The following is an 18,906-nucleotide window of genomic DNA, read 5'->3' on the forward strand; positions in this document are numbered from 1 at the left end:
ATGGAATTATTTATTTATAGATTTATTTCTACATTCCTTCAGTATAAAATTGAGGACATATTAATTTAATCATTTTAATTTCAAACCTGACCAGTGAAATATATATTAGTGCATAACTTGTTCAGTTTCTAATTCGTGTTATAATCTAAATGGGCAGTTTCAGACGGACATTATTTGCAAAGTTAAACTCTTAAGCTGCAGGCCTACGACGGAGAGGTACCTGAAGATGGAGGCGGAAACTAAATGCATGTTTATAGATGCCCTGTACTGAATGAAGGTGAAGATGAAGTTATAATCTAAGCCTTTTTGTTTGTTTGTTTGTTTTTTCTTCGGAAATATTTAAAAAATATTCAGGGCACATTCACACAAAACAAGTGCATACATTTTTTTATTTACTTTAAAATAAAAATCACCAGGGGGCGCTGCTTACACACAATACTGAATAATGCCAGCGCGCTGTTAGGTTGATATAATGCAGGTGTACTATAATGGAGGAGCCACTAGGGGCAGTAATAGAGCTGCTGTCTCTGGACTCGCACAGAACTGAAATGGCGGCGTCCTTGAGCTCACACACGAAAATATTAACAGTAAGTTTTTTCTTAGGGTTAGTTTATGTTAAACTCATAGCAGGGTTCATCAACAAGGCTCTGAATTTTCTCTGCGCATTATTAACCTGAGCTGTTTTATTGTTGTATTCTCTTAGCTCAGCAGTGAGATGTCAGGCAGGACAGCATGTGGATTAGTGTTGGTTATAGAAATATAAAGGATTTATGCATAATTTAGATTTTGAACTTGTCACTGAATTCATATTTATAATGTATTGTTAGTCTAAGGTTAACATAGATGCAGCACGTCATAGTATAACTTTACCCAAACCTGTTCAGCCTTAAAGTTATTGATGATGCAGGTATAACATGAAACATTTCTTGTCATGATTTCTTATCAGCTGTATTATCACTATTAATTTTACCATATATGGACATTTGTAGATCTATAATTACATACTAGTCCACCAGTTGTTCTTCATACCTCGTTCTTTCGAGGTCAGGAACCCCGCATTGCAGTTGTTAATGACATGTAATTGTGGCCACTACATTAGACCTTGTTGGTCAATCCTGTAGCTGTAAAGTCAGAGACAGTAGCTCACTTGTTGCTGCATGGTTTGTGTTAATCATCTATTAATCCTTAACCAGTGGTCATAGGATGCTGTCTTCTGGATATTTTTGGTCGTTGCAAAATTCTGTCTAGCAGTGACACTGATGACTTTAAAACTCCAGCAGCACAGCTGTGTCTGATCCATTCATACCAACATAACAGACTACCACCAAGTCAATGTCACTCCAGTGCTGAGAATGATACACAGCCCAAATAATAATGGCTCTGTGGTGATGTTTTGGGATTGAAACAAGTTGAGGCTAACAAGTATGCAGAGCCACAGATGCCCCCTGCATCATTGATTGTAGAAACTAGATATTAATATTTTGCGTCACCTGCTCCTATATATACATATTTAATATTGTTGTATAGATGAGTAGCTTTCTAAAACTGAACAGTGCCCTATTCATTCTGAACTATTTAAAGTATTAGTGTTAAATATTTGTAACTATGTATCACATGTATCACTCCACAGAATGTGTTGAGCCAGTTGAATGGTGCAGTTTGGCTCAGGGTTGGAGTAAGGAGCATTCACTCTACTACAGTCTGTTGTAAGGTGAGTTTCTGAAAGTGTATGTAATGCAGTGGAGTTTGTACTTTAATTCTTACACAGATAAAAATCACAACATTTATAGTTATCCGTTATTATCAAGTCTTTGAGCTTTTAGACGCCTTGATATTAAACTTTTTTTTAATAATGCCTTATCTGTACAGAATCGTGCAGCTCGTGTTCGTGTGGGTAAAGGTGACCGACCCCTGACCTATGAGCAGGCTCTGCCCCCTCACCAGATCGCACACAGAAAGGGATGGCTCTCACATCATACAAGCAAGTCACTTCCTTTTTACAGTTTTTAATTTTAGTTTGATTAATCTTCAATTAATAACACTTATCTATGAGATGTGGTTTCTGAAATAAAAGATCTGACCCGTCAGGCTGAAGCTTGATCTCTCTGATACATCTTAAATCAGAAATAAGTCATTTTCTTTAGTGATGCTCTAAAAGATATATATAAAGCCAAATATACTCTTGTTGGGAAGTGTACTCAGGGACTTCACGGTCTCATGCAATGTGTAAAGGTGATTTTAGGCATTACTCAAGAAGAAACTAACCACTGATGGAATTCTAGATGTGAAACAAGCTACACATCAGTTTTGAGGGCAGTATGTGACTGTGAAATAAGACAGAGCTTTCTCATAAAGAGACCAGTGAATGATGCTCAGATTTCTGAATTAATCAGCAGTGCATTGCAACATCATTGTATGCGGTTTTAAACCATGTCTTCCTTTAGGTAATCTCCAAGGAGAGGATGGTGCCGCAGATAGGACCGTAGAGGACGTCTTCATCCGGCGTTTCATATTTGGCACATTTCATGGCTGTCTAGCTAATGAACTGGTCATTAAGCGCAGAGGTAACCTCCTGGTCGTTTGTGCTCTGATGCTTCAGAGGCTCCCTCCACATAAATTTTATTTCCTTGTTGGATACACTGAGGAACTACTCTCACATTTTTATAAGTGTCCAGTGAAGATGGAGATACAGACACTGGAGGAAAAAACGGTCTACAAGTACCTTTAAGATTTTCTGCTTTGTTTGTTTTGATAATGGTTTGAGAATCAGAAGTGCTTTCATTCACATAATCCTGTTATGGGTCTACATCTGAATATCATGTTTATAATGTATGTTTGTAAAGTTTTTTTCTTTAAACACATGAACTTGTTAACATTGAGCTAAATGTTATTCTATAAATATGGAGCAATAAAATACTGTAATTACAATTAGATTTCAATGTTTGTGCACTCCTGCTCATGGACAGCCTACACTGTGATGGGAAGGCTTTACTCTATATAATGGAACATTACTGTCAGAATATGACTGCATTCAGCCACAAAACTTCAGAGTTCTGGTACTGCTGTTGGAGTACTACTTATGCTCCATGGCCCATCACTGGGGGCTGTATATCTAGCTTATGTTTGGCACTGGGCATGGTGACTAGGCAAATGACTTAATTAAAGATAGTCATACTTTTGTAGCACTTTTCTAGACTTTGAAAGCAATTTACATTTTTGGGACGTTAGTACCCCTTTGGGACAATAGTAGCCTATCCAAACCTGTAAGCTCACCACACTGTTATTGAATAGTTTTTGCATGCACAACTCTGTGTGTGTGTCTGCAAAGGGTGCAGTTGTAACTGCAATGATATCTGTCCACTCCATCTGTCCTCATATTCCACTAAAGCACAAAAAGAACACAAACAGTTACTAATTTCTTAGGACTTTATTACTTTTTTTGGTTTGTTAAAAATGGGACAAAATGGGTTCAATTCACATGTATTAATCACCTGATTTAAAGGTTCCTGTCAGGCAAAGGCACGTTCACTGTTTCAGTGCAAAGGCAAGGCACATAATTACATCATAAACTAATCCATAGAGGAGGATTTCCCTTAAATATCCAGCATTCCCTCAAAACATACACAAAGATTCCATTTACAGCCACATTGAAAGTGTTGTTTGGAGTGTTCAGACATCTGTACTGCTTTATCAGATGTAAAATACTGAAGCGAATGATGCGCACAAATGAGAAAATCTGAATGGATACAAAGTTTGATAAAGAACCCTTATTATATTAAAACTTTTAAAGCTCTCAACCATTTCACAGTGCATTTAAGTAGGTACAATGTAGTTATATTAAGTATTAAAGTGCTTTTTAAAAAAAACACATTTTGTACTTTGCAGAAGCACAGCTAATATGAAAGAAAAAGCCCCAGTTGGACTGGGTCAAAGCCACAGTATCAAGTTTGCTAACTGCTGTTAAACAGCACCTCCACAATTATGCTACAGATACATTCACATTCACGGGAGTGATTCCTTTTTAATATGAACTCATTAGACCAGACCCGGGAGTTGTCCACATTAAATTTGTCTTGTTATGATTCAGGAAGAAATAAGAGCACAGAAATTAATATTTTGCATAAATTAAAAGGAAGTCCAAGTTTTAAGCAGTGTACCTGATTCAGTTACTAAAATGTAAAGGTGTTTGGGTGGTTCTATGCGAATGGATACATTTACAATCAAAATCTTTAGAGTGGTACTGATAGGAACCAAGGGCACTTCCGATCCAAATTGACCAGTTAATATCCATGTGTATTCTGTGATTTCAATTCTAATGTCAATAATGGTAAAACAGTGACTATGAAAATGTTTTAGATGCCTACTTTACAATAAGCATGTACCCCTATGTCATGATTTGATTTTCTTTTTTAAAAATGTGTTACTCATTTGAGGTGTGGCAAATTTCTCAGACACCAGGCAGTGTATTCTGAACAATATCATCTAATCATTTTCTGTTAGAAAGCTTTTAAATGTCAGTAAACTCGTAAAACGTCTGACTCCTATCACCAAATGTGCAAAGACTGATCAAATAAGTTTCTCAAATGTGAAGTTAGCAAATTTAGAATTAGCTAATTTTTTAAAAACAGCATGATTATACAATGACAAGTCTCAATATGCATTTCACAATCAGTTTATACTTTTTTAATCACCCCAAATCATGCATCGCGCTAAAGAAGATGGAATTTTAGGACTTAATCTAGATGTAAAGCAAGTTCATATTAGAACAAACAATCTAGAACACATTTTTAATGACTGAATAATAGCAGTTTATAATATTTTGCTGTAACCAATACATTTAAATCACAGTAAAATGGCCAAATTCCTTAAAAAATCACTAGTAAATATATTTGAAGTGAAATATAGCAGCAAGGGCTTTATGTAAACACATCTTGGTTGGATTTTGTGTTGTGGATCATAAAAGTTGGTCACTGAAGATGATCATCAGATAAAGTTGTAGAAGTATGTATACTGATATGCTCACACTTTAGCCTGAAAAGTAGCTTAGGTGCTCCAGCATGGTGCTCTTCTTTACAGATGTGACTTGATATCTCGACAGCTCTTTCCCTCACAAGACTGAAGCTTGATGAGCCTTTGGTTCATGTTCTGCAAGAGTGAAGGGTCTACCTTCTTCACAATGTTCTCCAGTTGGTGAGGATCTGAGGTCAGGTTGTAGACCTCCACAAAAGACTAGAGTTCAGAAAAAATATGTATATTTATATATTATATATATGCAATAACACAAGTTTTTTAAACAGGAAGCTACACTCCTTACCAAATGTTGTTAAATTTGCACGCACCGTTAATTATTAGAAAATTCTAAGGTGCACCCACTATGGACACAGATGTTCAGTTATGCAAAAACAGCTTGTATAATCTCCACACAAAAGCATCAAATGAAATGGGAGCCAAGTCTGGAGCTAGACGGGTATGATGCCCCAGGAACTGTGTCTTCTGAACCAATAAGTCTCTATCCTTCACCCTTAAGATGGGCTAGAATGGCATTTGTGACCAAGCGCTGGTCATCTGCTATCAGCACTTGACCTCACTAATGTGCCTGTGGCTGAAAGCGTTTCTCCCCACAGCACTGTCCCAGTATCTAGTGTAAATGCTTTTCAGAATAGCAGACGCTGTTGGCAAAGTGGGAACAAACTCCCTATTAGCACCCATGGCTTAAGAAGAAATATGGACAAGATTTTAGAAGTGTCTAGAATGACCTATAGCATTGTATATAATAAAACCCTGCCTATAAATAAAATACACCGGGGAGAAAAGCGTCTACGTTGCATAATAACAGATATTGCAGAAGAATATAAGCAGGTGGATACATATTAAATGCTATTAATGTCAGCAATAGAGTTTTGTAACGAGTAGCTACTGCAGGGTAGATATATGAATATAATGGGTCACAGCAGAAAAACACTCACCTCATTGTCAGCAAACTCACAATACTGTAAATTACTGTCCTTCAGAGTCCTAACACAGGCATATGTGTTGTTAACAGCATCCTCACACACGCAGTCTGGGAAGCAGTTCTACAGAATCAAAGAGAACCAGAACTGAATATACAATACCAGTTAATTTACTTCTCAGAAATAAAATAGTACTAATGGTAATGCTCTTACAGCCAGTCCTGGACCCAGTTTGGGGCAGTCAGGATCTGTAGGAAAGAGACCCTCACCAGTGTACTCCACTAAGAAGAAAGGACGAGAAGTGCCGTTTCGTGCAGATGGAACCTATGAGAAGAATCACTGCCCAATTAAAATTCAGCTTATAATTTACAGAAACAACTCTTACTAAGGCTAATGTAACCACAACACACATATCAAAACCAAACTAACAGATTTGTTAAATCATAAACAAGGAATTTCAAATTTCAAATCTTATGAAAACCGGTTATTAAAGGAATAGTTAGGCAATTGATCAAGTTTACCCAGTTTCCCACATCAGCCAGAACAGGCTTGGTTTCTTCAGTCTGGCACTGGTGCTATACGACCAAAGCTAACAAGCAATGGTTTTATGGACAGCAGTTTACAGTATAAACAATGTAACTATAAATATTCACACATTTGGCTGAAACCATGTTGGGTAATCTCAAAAGGACACAAATAAACTGTTTTCTGATAGTGTGTGACATGCTGATATAAATTGACATGAGTGTGCTACATTGCTAAAAAGCAGCCATCTTGAATCAGAATTTGGTCTGTATATTTCTCCATTTAACATTTACATTAATTGTAAATAATTTGTTTCTAGACTATCACCAAAACTATTCCTAAATGTTTGACAAACTTACAGGAATATGCAGGGAATTACAGAGGATCTTTGGAAATAAATACTCTGTTGCTGCTATGATATCACCATTGTGAAATGCCATCTTTGATACGTCACAAAATTTGCTGCAATATTTTTCCACACTTTAAGGTTTAATAAGTTGGTTAATTTTTCTGCTTGCCATGATCCAAGTAATGCTAAACACATTTAGCGATGTGTACTCTGGGACAGTCAGTACAGCCCTTTCAGCTTAGCAAACAAACAAACAGAGATAAGAGTAGTGATTAAATATGGTGAACATGAGTACAGAGAAGAACTGACTCATTCTGAAAGAACTCTGGCTCATTCTCATTTAAAGGAATAGATGTTGAAACCAGTCATTCTAAACAGGGCCATTTAGACAGGGGAGAATGGTTGCTGTGTTGTTTGATCCTTGTGGTGTTTTGATCAAAAATATGTCACAGGTATTTTATGGTAATAAGACACCAGAACTGCGTTCACTTGAGGAAATGAGGTATAATGTGTCCTCTTTATATAGTTGTATAAAACATCAAACCATACCAGCACCAAATAACAGGAGCGAATGTGGTTAAGCATAACTCAGAACCTCAGATGGTATACCACACACAAACCACAAGCAAGATGCTTGGAAACAACAATCTCGGAAACAAATACTAAAGATTATCTAAAGAAGTGTGTACAGCTTGAAAAAGTCTGAGTTTTGGTAAGTGTAAATAAATACAGGTCATCTGTGGGAGGGACTTGTTGCACTGTAGCTTCTGTAATTTACTAGTTTTCTTTGTTATTTGTACTGGTTTACTAATCTTGCCGAGAGGTTATTAAAAAAATGTACTGGTTGAAAAATGAAAGGGAAAACATGCAAAACTGCACTGAGGTTGTATTACATTATGAGAACGGAATGGACAAAATCCTGATAGTGGTGGACAGCTTAAAATGCAAAAGATTTCTGAAGCTAAGGCTTTGACTCAAGTGACATTTACTGAACCTCCTTGATGCAGTCACATGACAGTTTGTGAATTTGAGAACATGTTATTTACAGGAGGATGGTGTGCTTAGTGAGTAAATGGAAACCATAGGAACGCTTAATTTAAAAGCACATCTTTGTTTCTAAAAGGTGGGTTACAACTTTTTAACAATTAATATGTTTTGGAACCTGTCAATTTCAAATTTCAGGAACAAAACACTGTACATCCTGTTCCATTACTTTTTGAGTTCATTGTGTAAATTGTCTTCTGCCCACTCACAAGCTGTGGTAGAAAAGACTGTCCATCCATATTCACAGTAGAGAGGTTGACCCCAGCAATGTCCAGGATGGTCATAGGCAGGTCAATATTAATCACTGGGTCCTAGGAGACATCAACAGAAAATTGAAAATTGAACCAACACACATTTATACGTTTCTGTGGAGCAGATTCTCAAATCTAACCTGCAGAGTCTGTTTGGGCTGGATGCCGGGCCCTCGGACTAAAAGAGGCACACGAATGTCAAACTCATACAGCTGTCTTTTGTCAATGGGGAGGGAGAACTGACCTAGAACAGAGAAGTTAAAAGAGGTTGTACCATCAGAGGTAGTAGGAATAGGGTATATTTATGAGAAACATGAAGTGATGACTGTACCTGTGTGGTAGCCATTGTCGGATGTGAAGAAAATGAAGGTGTTGTTCAACTCATTTATGTCTTCCAGTTTCTTCACCAGCTTCTCCACCATGTCGTCCACAGACAGCAGAGTCTGCCACCTTCAAGCAAACCAGAACATACCAGAACCATGAATATCAGTAGTGTGGAAAAGGCAGTCAGACCAGGGCCTATTGCAAATTAGACGTCTTTATTTCTATAGCCATGTCCCACTGGTAGCTCTTAGTCTACATTACAGCAGCAGCTTGACTCAGATTTGGTTAAGAAAAACGAGTAAGCAATCAAACTATCATTTTGAATTATTTTGAAACTCTAACCTACAGAAATGCTGGCCCCAGCCCAGCAAAATCTGTCCTAAACAGACTCAAATTTCCATTATCTTCCAAACTGCCAAACAAAAATCAGACCTTTCCAGTGTTAGTCTACTGTTGTCACTACATGGTAATCTAAGTTATCATTAGAAACATCTCTGTACCTTCTACGGAAAGCATCATCGAGATAGTCAATGGAGCTGCTGGCCATAGGGTTTTGAGGTTGACGCAGCAACCAATGCTTGCCCTGAAACCAAGGACACACAACACACACATTTTTACGCACACAATATGACACCAGCTTATCTTGTACTATTTCTACAAAGTCAGCTACCTTCCCAGGTTTGTTGAAACTGCCATCACGTGGAGCTTTCACATCAATGAAGCTCTTCTGGTATTGAGGGGCTGCGGTCCAAGGGGAGTGAGGGGCTGGTGGACACAACATTATAAAGAAAGGATGCTGGGGGCTTCGCTGTTCCAAAAAGTTCAGTGATCTGTTCAGCTGCAAAATAAGAAGAAAACAAAAATGCAGATGTAAAACTTTGACTCAGGATCAGTAATTTATACCATCAAAATATTGCAAACATTATTTATGAAATCGTCTTTAACCGCTCCTCCAGTAGCTCCTCAAGTGTCGCAGTGGGTCCAGAGCTCACCTAGAATCACTGGGTGCACAGGTTTTTTTAAACCATTTTTCTCTAATAAACAAAATCACACAACATGCAGAATCAAATTGCTTTATAGTCCCTGAATGAACACAATTATGCTCCTTAGAGTGGGTCCCCCACATGGAGCTGCCATTTGTAAACAATTTTATCCGTGGTGGTTCCTGCCAAACCTCTCCGGAGGGGTGCGCAATTCTTGTGATAACTGCTAAGGTGACTTCTTCACTGGACAAATTAAGAGCTAGCCATCTAGAAAACTGTACATTGCACTGTACAAATTAATCAGGAATCTAACTTGACAGTGTCATCTAATATTAAAGGGTTTTATTTCTGTGGTCACCTCATGTAGAAATACCACCCATGACCATTCGATTTATACAGCTTTCTCGTTATCTACATATCGTACAGTATTTGTGGAGAGTTTTATCCAGGAGTTCATTATAAATGTCTTCTTTAATAATGTTACTTTGCCTCTACAGCGAATCAGCTGTGGTCATAAACATAATTTGCCACTGAGTCTCTCTCACAGATATTTTGAAGAGAGAAGAGCTTTATTACTACTCAGATAAAAAGTCTATACATTTTCACTCTTTAGTTTTATATGTTTTATTTTAGGTGCAGGAGTTCTAGAATATAGAGTATTGTGAAGTTTACAGAAGTCGTACAGACCAGATCGCTAACTGCTCTCTCCACATGGCTCTGGCTGCTCTGAGTATGCATACAGGGTTGTGCCCAAAATTAATCAGTGCCCTATTAGTGAGCAATGTAGGGAGTACAGTATTGGGCCACTTGGAACACGCTTCACTTCGTATATGACAAAAGTACTTTGGGGCGAGCACTCCCAGAACTCACTGAGAAGGTACTGAAGGCTCTGCAGCTCGAAAAAGAAGCGCTTTAACATAAGAGGTTATGAGAGGAATCTGGGGCAATTTTCCACCATCATGAAATTGCCCTGACTGGACTGTGATACTTAGAGGCAGGACAAACCCTCTGGCAGAGCTTGGTTAATACAGAGCCATGGGTTTTTACTGTTGTAGAATGAAAGAAAAAAAATCCTCCCCTTCCCTTTTGGTGGGGCATCACCCAATCACCCTAAGGAACAAACTACCACTGATTTTAATACATAATCTTGGATACCTACAGGCAACATAATGTCAGTAAATGGCTTCTTTGTAATGCGTAGGATAATCCCTGGAGACAATTTCATATTGTTTCCTTAAAAAGCAACTTCAAAGCAGAGTAGTTATGGAAACAGAAATCAGGTTCTCTCCCAATGTCTAGGAAACTCGTGTCAATGATTATAAGTTGGAGCAACCTGCTACACTGCTTCTATTAATGCAGCTTTAGATTCTCATCTTTCAATGAAAATACCACAAAGCATGGCTGGTCATTTTTTAAATTTTCAAAGCTATAGATTAATAAAGATGGAAATGACCCAATATAAGCCCATAAGATTACACAACTTCATATCAGAAAGGCCAAATGTTTCTTTTAAGTTCTCAGTGTTATAGCAGGCCATTAAAAACAAGCCCACACAAGATTACACACTGAAACAAAGCTCAGCACTTTCACAAGTCACCAATCACATGCAACGCTATAGCTAAGTCACGGAGAAGCGTGTAAAAAAGCAGATGACACAAAGAGCTAGATAAATACAGCTTCCACAAAAGGCACAAGACCACAAGGTTCCATGTGATATTAAATTACACAAGAAAGTGTACGCTACTTGCCAATTTTTATTGTGATGAGGGTAATACTTAGGGCCATAGTATCCACCCAAAGAAAGCAAGGCCAGTTATGCCATCACCACTAACTTTGTGGAGTAACTTAACCTGTTAGTTACAGAGAGCAACTAAGCGAATCCTGGTCCAAATTTAAACACTAACAATGTGATAAGGCTATTTTTTTCACAAATTGACCAAGAGATCATCCAGAAGAAATGTGACTGATTTTCCATACATTTATTCCTGGAGTAAAAAAGGCTATTGCATGACAGCACCACGAGACACTGCTTACACTTCCTCAATGAGTATTAAGTCCCCTACCACTTCTTAACTAGTGTCACGCTAAATACTCAACTCTGTGTACTTGCAGACGACCAGTCAATCTATACGCATGCTTATGTCAAAAGTCAGAAGTCATTCATTCAATTCTTTCCTACGTATGATGAGAAGATTCTGCCTATCAAAACACTTCTGGCTATGTATCATTTTTAATAACAAAAAGTATGAGTGCTGTTGACTGGGTACAAAATCTGATTTTGACATTGTTTACCAAACAGTTGCCCTTATTTTTTAAAAATGTATAAAGTCAAATTTAGTAATAAATTGAGTGCACACAAAAATTTCTGACCATTTCGAAAATCATAAACATCCCTATTTGGCTTATCTCTCTGATCATAACTCACATCTTATACAATCATTCATTCATTATCTGTAAGCACTTATCCAATTCAGGGTCGAAGGGGGTCCGGAGCCTACCCAGAATCACTGGGCGCAAGGCGGGAACACACCCTGGAGGGGGCGCCAGTCCTTCACAGGGCAACACACACACACATTCACTCACACCTACGGACACTTTTTGAGTGGCCAATCCACCTACCAGCTTTATCTACATGTTAAATGAATGAATATAGACTAATTTATTCATTTGGAACTCACAATAAGGTCTGTGAGGTAGTCCTTCTCATAGCTGTCTCCGTGAGTCTCTTCTTTTCCATTGACTGAGAGTGTGTAGTTGTAGTACTTTGAGTTTCCCACCTGCAGAAACAAATTAGTTCTTTAAAACCTTTTTATGGAATAATCCAGAGTGCTAAACTATACAAATTACATATACTACATTGTGAAAAGCTTGTGGTCATTTACTCATTCAACATTTCGTCTCTAGGTATTAATAGGGAGTTGCTCTTTTGCTGCAGTTACAACGTCTCTTCTTCTGGGAAGGCTTTACAATTAGATGTTGGATGTGAGGTCAGGTCACTGATGTTGGATGATAAGTCCTGAATTAGAAACACCACTAAAACTCATTCCATATGTATGAAATGGACCTCCACCACCACAGAGCATGCTGTTATACTGCGACTCTATACTCTATAATTCTAGGTCAGGTACTGGTACTGATGAGTGTGTCTTTGGGCTTGTGTGCATTTGATGCAGAGCATAATATTACATTTAATGCTTTCCTATGGAGGTAATTTAAGCTGTGCAGACAACTGGAACCTAAGTAACCTTAAAAGTAGCTGAATTCTCTCATTAAATGGCGGGTCTACAGACTTATCAACAAATAGTGCAGCCTTTAAAACATACTTGAAATAATTGTAGTACTTTTTAGAGAAGAAAGAGGCTCATAATTCAGCTATTAAAGATTCTTCAGTGAGGAAAGTACTGTTAATTAAGCTGTGGTTAATCATTGTGATAAGTGTAAGACTGAGCACATGACCCACCAAGGCATGCCACTGGTCCCAGCCAGGAGGAACATACGTCACACCTCCAGCCTCCTTTGATCCATACTGAAAAACAGCAGATAATTTTGTAAACTAAATGGCTGTAAAGCAAAATGAACTAAAACAGACTCATTAAGGATATATACCACTGTGGCAGGCAAATAACAACTGATCAGACAAATATTTGTACTCTAATCTGCGTACAATTATAAAATTACTAATAAATGTACATTATTCAAAGTTAATCAAGGCTGAAATGAGTTCAGACTGAAGCTCCCAGAAGAACAAACAAACCACTGATCCATGAAACTTCACTGATACACATGACGACAGAATGAGCAATGACTGGAATGCAACTAATGAATCTGCTTCAAGGCTGAGGAAATAAGTTTCCACTCAGCACTCCCTTACTAAGAAAATGTGGCCTTTAAACAAATAACCATTCTTTGGGTTACTCCATGAAACACACAAAAATGGATCCAGTTCAGGGTCTCGTGGGTCCGGAGCCTACCCAGAATCACTGGGCAAAATCCACGTCTAGTTCATCATTTTGCTGATTTATGTTAAAACCAGACAATCTTTTATTGTTGTTCATTTTAATGTACATTTCTACACACTCAGCCCAGTTGTGAGTTTGTTTATATAGATAATAGCTGTTAAGGAAATCTGTGTATACTCATAGGCTGCCAAGCATCAGCAACCCATGGTGTGGACAGCAGGTGACCGTATGGCCCAGAGCCAGAAACATTAGTGTCACAAGGCAGGCCACAGCTTATGACAGTACCCGGACATCATAAAATTGCTGTTTGTAGCTTAGTTGAGTTTGGCACCTTAAGAACACCAGTTTTACTTTTGTGTCACAGTTAAACGGTTCCCCTCATAAGCTACTGTTAAATTCCCAAATACAAGAATGAAAAGGGCTTCTGATAAATTAAAGCCAATACACCCAGAAGCAGAACAAAAAACCCCACCTGGTTTAAGTACTTCCCTCCATAGAAGGTCTGATAAAGTTTCTTGCTGAGGTAGAGAGGGAAGGCTTGGCTCTCAGGTCCATTCTGCCATGATTTGCTGCTGCAGTTGCCTGACAGGGAATTGTTTCTGACCATGTGGTTGTGTGGATATTTCCCTGAGAGGATGCTGCTCCGACTGGGACAGCACAGTGGTGTCACTGTGTACTAAACACCATAGAAAAATATTAGCACATTAGTTTGTATGCAACAGAAAACCCAAGTATTAAACAAAGTACACTTTGGCAGTTCTTCTTTCATTAACCACAGTGTTGCCAAAGAAGCTGCCAACCACTCTCCACATTTTCACTCACCGCATTAGAGAAGGTGACACCAGCATCGCCAATAAGAGTTTGGGTCTTTTTCAAAGGTGTCTGTGGAGAGATTTAGATTAAGTTAATAAGAGCCTGCAATAATCTGTACTGGTGGTACATATTCTTCTCTAATATTAATAACTTGAACACTGGCATTAATAACTCTGGCACATGCCAAAACATATCCATTATTTACCTCTAGGCTTTAAAATCATTCATTTGTTCATCTCTTCATTGTCTGTAACCACTTATTCAGTTCAGTGTCTCAGTAGGAATCACAGTCAGTCATTCACATTCAAATCTATGAACACTTTTAAGTAGCCAATCCACCTACCAGCATGTGTTTTTTGGACTGTGGGAGGAAACCCACACACACACTGGGAGAACACACCAAATTCTTCACAGACAGTCACCCAGAGCCGGGATCAAACCCACAACCCCAGGACCATGAAGCTGTGTGACAGTGGCACTACCTGCTGTGCCACTGTGCAACCTCTGGTTTTAAAAATGTTGCACAACTAAAAGTTATCATGCTCCAACTATTCTAGACTGGATTCATTATTATCCTATTTCTTAAGCAAAATAATGAAAGAAATGTTCATTTGAAAATGTCTGATACACATATAGCAGTTGTACACACAGACACTAATTATATCCACACATTTATTGCCAAGATTATTAAAATTGAGACAAGGAAGACTAAGGTTTGATTCACTGCTTGGGCAGGAACACCACACTGTGCCAATAATGGTCCTTGGGCAAAACTCCTAACATGGCATTCGTCCAACTGCATAAATTCTGATTAAAAGTTGTAAGCCACTCTTTATAAGACCATCTGCCAATACCATAGATGTAAATGAAATGCAAGACCCTTGTTTTGATGTGATTGTTTCCTTTATGTAACACCAAATTGTGCATTGAAGTCAAGTCAATTTCACTACAGTATATTAATTATACATCCATATAAACTGAATTAATTAGTTTATACATCCTTGGATCAGCAGCTGTCATGAGAATCTTTAGACAGAAGTTAAGTTAGTAGGTGAATTAAAAAAAAAAATCATTACATTTTGAAAAAACAATATAATTTACAGACACCACAGTCAGGCCTAAAGTTCTCAGTGAAGGTCGACACACTGAGAAAACCATGAAAACCACGCTGTGTGAAACAAATGACACCTTGAGAAGCACCTGACCAAAATAGTACTCAGGATATGACACAAAACAGAGCCAAACTGGCCACACCTCCTTCCACTATAGAGTTAATTTCTCAAACATAATCATTTACACTTTTATGAAAAGAAAGGGGAAAAAACTAAACCAAAAATATATCAATTAAAAATAAAAAACAATAAAAATCTGATATTTCCAAAAGAGTTCAATTAACTTAGATTAAATATTAATGCAAGATAAAGTTCGATTTTAAAAATTAAATTCTATGTAAGTGAGAGCTTCATATCGTGTAATAATACAATGTTTTGTTCCCAGATAGTAGCCACTCTTTCGTCGTGGTGCAAATTCGTGCACACATGATATTCTCTTATGCAACTGAGACATGTACAAAGCACTTGTAAATTCAGAGTTAAAAACTCATCAGCCTTTCTCTGCTGTGCTGAACTCACCAGTCCTCCGAGCTCCACGTCCAGGTCGTCGGTGAGGATGAGGACGACGTTGCTGTCTTTGAGACTCTGTGCACACCTGAGGGCACAGGTAAAGACCAGGAGCAGCACACATTCCCCTGCCCTTCTACTCTTCCTTCTCTCTCTCTCAGGAGCAGCCATGAGTCTCCACAACACACGCAGTCCACGCGCAGAGGAACAGCTTCACAGACAACGAGCAAAACACTGAAAGCGAGAGAAGAAAACAGAGTGACCAACTCTTCGCTGTTAACGCAGAATCTGCCGCGGTCACGGTGGGATGGTCTGACAGAGTTTGAGGAAGTGGAACTCTATGGTCATATGACAGTTGCCTTGTGTTTTCCTTTTCTTTTTTCCGAAGAGGGACTTTAACCTCAGCGTAAATGTTTATGTCAATACTCAAGCAGAGCCATAAATCAGTGTAGTTCCCTCCTTTATTTAGTAGTTTGACATGAATGGAGCTAAAGCAACAGCTCTTATAGCAGCAAGAAAATATCACAAAACAGCATTGATTTTTGTCGTTTTGGGTTTTATTTAGATATATTTAACCGACCCCGCCCCCGCCCCCGCCCCCCAGCACACACAAACACCCACCATTTCACCTAGTCATTTCCCATCTCTATAGTGGGCAGATCATTCAGAGGAAGATGAAACAGCAGAAACTATTGACAAAACAGCACTGATGAAATAATCATTATTGAACAAAAAATCTTTTTGGTGTTCGAACAGTAATCTTAAAGGCTAAGCACCAGCGATATGAAAGTGTCAAACAAACAAATACAGTGGAATTTGAGTTCCTAACTTGTGTTTATTGATAGTCATTAAACATGTTATTTCTTACTAATTCAAGGAATAAGGTTTAAAAGACCGTTGGTCCCCCACCTCCCCCCCAACAGTGTTCGGAAACTCTAATAGGCGTCTTGTATGTGACGTAGAGGGTGGACAACACTCTAGAAGTTGCACTTAATTTAATGCAAAATGACAAAAAGGTGTGTTGTTTTTGGCTGCAATCATTCAATGTACAGTGGGACATCTGTGAACAAATGGCCCAAAGATCCCAAAATATCCAGAAAATGGACTAAATCTGTCAACTTTAAACGGGCACTTTGGAAAGGACCATCTGCTCACTCCGTTATCTGTAGCTCATTTCACTGGCGCTTTTCCAACAATATGGGCATGTAAGGACACCAACGAAAGGTGTTCAAGAGCCTCTGTAACATGGAGGTAAACAGGGTGAGGACACTCACTTCGCCTGTTTTAGTTGGTGTTAGTTAACGTTAGCTTGACTCGCTAAACTCGGTGGCTCAGATTATACTCGGCTACGTAGCTGCATTACGGAGGTTTATAGTGTCGGATGAATTCGAGTTCGACTTCGATCACATTTACAAGAATAACTGTGCCTCTAAATTTGAGTTTAGCTTATTGCTAGGCTATTGTCATGAATAATGTTGGCTATTTAGCTAGATACTGTCATAACAGTCAGTCATAACGGTGTTTTACTGCGGCGTTGTTCAGCTGTTGTCCACCAGTGACGTCACAGTTGCGTTCAAGAATTTCCGTAGCGAGCTCGGGTTTTTCCGTCAATTTAATAAAATTGTCAGTTTTAAAGCAAATTAAGCTGCTTTTTCATTTTAATTCATACTTATATCTGTCAGTAACTAAAATAATGTGAAATATTCATGGAGGTCAATTAAGTGGTGCTTAGCCTTTAAAGTTGGAAGCTTCCTGAGCAGTGTTGATTGTAAAGCGTCCTTGAGTATCTAGAAAGGCGCTATGTAAGCGTAACGATACAATAAATAAATAAATAAATAATTCCATGTACTCCAGAGGATTGTGGGAAATATCATCACGAGTGTGGTCAGTGTATTCAGGCACTATAAAGGAAGTGAGAAGCTATTTTGAGACATGACCTACTAATTTTCTTCATTACCATTCATTCACCTCTAAAAGAGGCCACAGAGTGTTCTTCAGAACTAATGTGACCTTGGTTTCATTTCCAGTCAAAGCAGATTTATCAGAGGAAAGTGAAACATTATAAACATAAAATGGCAGATTCTTGTTAATTCAGCTGACAGCTGTGAAATAAAGCAGCTGAATAATAAACATATTCCTGGAGCACCAGTCTGGTGTGTGCTCTGCGATGGACTGGTGCTCTGTACAGAGTGTGTTATGGTATGATTCTGGACAGGCTCCGAACACACTGCGACCCTGATCTGGAAAGCTGAATAAATGAATGAATGTACAATGTGGTATTCTAAAAAACTAAATTACATGTAGATTGCATTTCACAAGGCTCCCTATTCCCTACTTTGTGATCTACACTGCATGTTAAGTTAGTGCAGCTATTGGCTCACAATTAGTCATCATATACTGCACTTTTAAATGGGTTTCTTTTGAAATATGGCCAGCATAGTCCACTATACAGGAAGTGGGAGACACTTGATATTCAGTCTTTCCATGCTGTACTCATATATATATATTAATATTATTATTATTAATTAAAAAATGAGCTCATGAAACCTTTCTGATGCTGTCATTCAGTCATATCCCTTTTGTAAGTGCAACGGAGTCATAAAATGATAAGAAATATTTAACTCTGTCAGTATCAAGTCAGAACATAAACAATACAACCCCTAACCAATGATAAACCTCGTATTTGAAAGGAATGCAGCGTGTTCTCATATCATATTAATGGGAAATGTAAATTATAATCTGACTCTCAAATCTACTCTGTTCCTGAAGAGAAAGTAAAACCTGTTCTCAAAGTGTAAGACATCTGTTTACTTGAAACATTTTTATACGTTATTAACCTACCTGAATAAAGTTAATCCATTCGCGCCTGATTATTCCATTACAAAACATTAATTGTAACATACACAGTGAATTAATTCATAATTTTCACCTCCACAAACAAACTCAACATTTAAACGGAACTCTTTTGAGTGGTACAATATTTACAGGAGCTCTGACGGCTCTGTCCCAAATCTCTCCCTTGTTCACAGTAGTGCGCTATTGCTGACTACTATTGCACACTTAGCCCTGTTAGCATGGCGTTTTGGAC

At 38.2% G+C, this 18,906-nt stretch overlaps 2 protein-coding genes across 2 annotated transcripts; one reads left to right on the forward strand and one right to left on the reverse strand.

The window, feature by feature from the left end:
* The first annotated feature begins 477 nt into the window (after positions 1-477).
* Positions 478-2,901, forward strand: mrps24 (mitochondrial ribosomal protein S24). The gene is made up of 4 exons (XM_066650607.1): positions 478-587; positions 1,631-1,711; positions 1,870-1,981; positions 2,445-2,901. The coding sequence occupies exons 1-4, from the start codon at positions 489-491 to the stop codon at positions 2,726-2,728; spliced, it is 576 nt and encodes a 191-aa protein (XP_066506704.1). The 5' UTR covers positions 478-488; the 3' UTR covers positions 2,729-2,901.
* Positions 2,902-3,424: 523 nt separating this feature from the next.
* Positions 3,425-18,783, reverse strand: gnsb (glucosamine (N-acetyl)-6-sulfatase (Sanfilippo disease IIID), b). Its single transcript, XM_066650604.1, has 14 exons — positions 18,660-18,783; positions 15,831-16,052; positions 14,209-14,268; positions 13,859-14,062; positions 12,888-12,953; positions 12,106-12,204; positions 9,115-9,282; positions 8,945-9,027; positions 8,452-8,570; positions 8,261-8,364; positions 8,079-8,180; positions 6,165-6,275; positions 5,967-6,074; positions 3,425-5,229 (listed from the first exon to the last, which is right to left on the reverse strand). Exons 2-14 carry the CDS (start codon positions 15,987-15,989, stop codon positions 5,071-5,073), a joined length of 1,542 nt encoding a protein of 513 aa, XP_066506701.1. The 5' UTR covers positions 15,990-16,052; positions 18,660-18,783; the 3' UTR covers positions 3,425-5,070.
* Positions 18,784-18,906: the final 123 nt, after the last annotated feature.

The sequence above is a fragment of the Hoplias malabaricus genome, chromosome 18 (assembly GCF_029633855.1).
Source record: "Hoplias malabaricus isolate fHopMal1 chromosome 18, fHopMal1.hap1, whole genome shotgun sequence".
NCBI lineage: Eukaryota > Metazoa > Chordata > Actinopteri > Characiformes > Erythrinidae > Hoplias > Hoplias malabaricus.

Coding starts and splice junctions, on each gene's coding strand:
- mrps24 (XM_066650607.1), top strand. CDS start 489: ATGGAGGAGCCACTAGGGGCAGTAATAGAGCTGCTGTCTCTGGACTCG. Junction 588..1,630: donor CACACACGAAAATATTAACA/GTAAGTTTTTTC, acceptor ATCACTCCACAG/AATGTGTTGAGCCAGTTGAA. Junction 1,712..1,869: donor CTACTACAGTCTGTTGTAAG/GTGAGTTTCTGA, acceptor TTATCTGTACAG/AATCGTGCAGCTCGTGTTCG.
- gnsb (XM_066650604.1), bottom strand. CDS start 15,989: ATGGCTGCTCCTGAGAGAGAGAGAAGGAAGAGTAGAAGGGCAGGGGAA. Junction 12,954..13,858: donor GAGGGAAGTACTTAAACCAG/GTGGGGTTTTTT, acceptor GCTGTTTTTCAG/TATGGATCAAAGGAGGCTGG. Junction 9,028..9,114: donor GTTTCAACAAACCTGGGAAG/GTAGCTGACTTT, acceptor CCTTGGTTTCAG/GGCAAGCATTGGTTGCTGCG.